The sequence below is a fragment of the Egretta garzetta genome, unplaced genomic scaffold, assembly GCF_000687185.1.
Source record: "Egretta garzetta isolate BGI_Z169 unplaced genomic scaffold, ASM68718v1 scaffold588, whole genome shotgun sequence".
NCBI lineage: Eukaryota > Metazoa > Chordata > Aves > Pelecaniformes > Ardeidae > Egretta > Egretta garzetta.
The window spans coordinates 171,629-172,712 of NW_009260496.1; the positions used below are offsets into that span (position 1 = coordinate 171,629).

The following is a 1,084-nucleotide window of genomic DNA, read 5'->3' on the forward strand; positions in this document are numbered from 1 at the left end:
CAGAGGGAAGGAAGTTAAGTCCAAGAAGCAGATTAAAGACATTGTCATCAAGAAGTCCCTACATTTGTGTAAATATCAGAAACTCTGTCAATCCTTAAGACACTTTACATACAAAGGCTTCCTGCTTCCTAGAGGCTGCAGATACTTCGAGGGATGGACACGCTTCAGACACATTAGCAGAAGCACACGTCTCCACTTCGTTAGGACAAACAGTTACACCAAAGGAACAACAACCTCCATTTAACAAGTGACGGCGTGGTGCAAAGCGAGGCAAGAATAAAGTCTACCAACCTCAAAGGAAGAATCTCCAGAAAACACTGCCAGAACATATAATTCACACTGGCTTTTGAACTTCACAAGTTTCCATAAACAAAACTAAGACTGAACAAGGACGCCAGCTCTGCCAAAAACTTTCCTCAGTTGCTGAAACTCCACCCCATGACACTCACAACCGCTCTAACGTAGCTGTTGGTGCCCTGCTGACAGACCTCTGACTTTCAGGGTCTGCACATGACTATGTCAGACATTTGGAACTTGTCACTCCGCCCTTGATTTTAGCAGTTGTGAGTTTTACCTACATGTACAGTTTGGTGAAGCATTCCATGTATGCCGTCCTTGACAAGTTACTGTCATCTCTTTGGTGCCATCAGGAAAAGCACAGTAAGTATTGCACTTTATCTGAACAGACTCCCCTCCTTCATATACAGACTTCACTGGAATCACTACTCCATGTGTGATCTTTGGGGCATCACATAAACCTTCAGTAACCAATACATGAATTTAAAATTAAGTTTAGTGATAATAAACTTTAAATATTTCATAATTCATTAACTCACAAATCTACATTGCCTTTGCATGAGAAAAATAGATCAGTGTATCTGAATAGTTTAACTTTACCATAATTTTAAGTACAAATGTTTCCTTCAGAAGACTTAAAGGAAATATTACTGTAGGTATTCATTCATATTCTGGGGCCACTCTTGTTTAAAATCTTTATCAATGATCTGGACAAGGGGATCGAGTGCGCCCTCAGTCAGTTTGCAGGCAACATCAAGTTGGGCAGGAATGTGGATCTGCTGGAGGG

General features: G+C 41.0%; 1 protein-coding gene across 1 annotated transcript in view; it reads right to left on the minus strand.

Moving 5' to 3' along the window:
• Window positions 1-1,084, minus strand: part of LOC118452850 (C4b-binding protein alpha chain-like) — an 11,472-nt gene that overhangs the window by 5,385 nt on the left and 5,003 nt on the right. Inside the window, 1 exon segment of the mRNA XM_035899929.1 lies at window positions 579-758. Coding sequence (XP_035755822.1) covers window positions 579-758 — 180 coding nt within the window.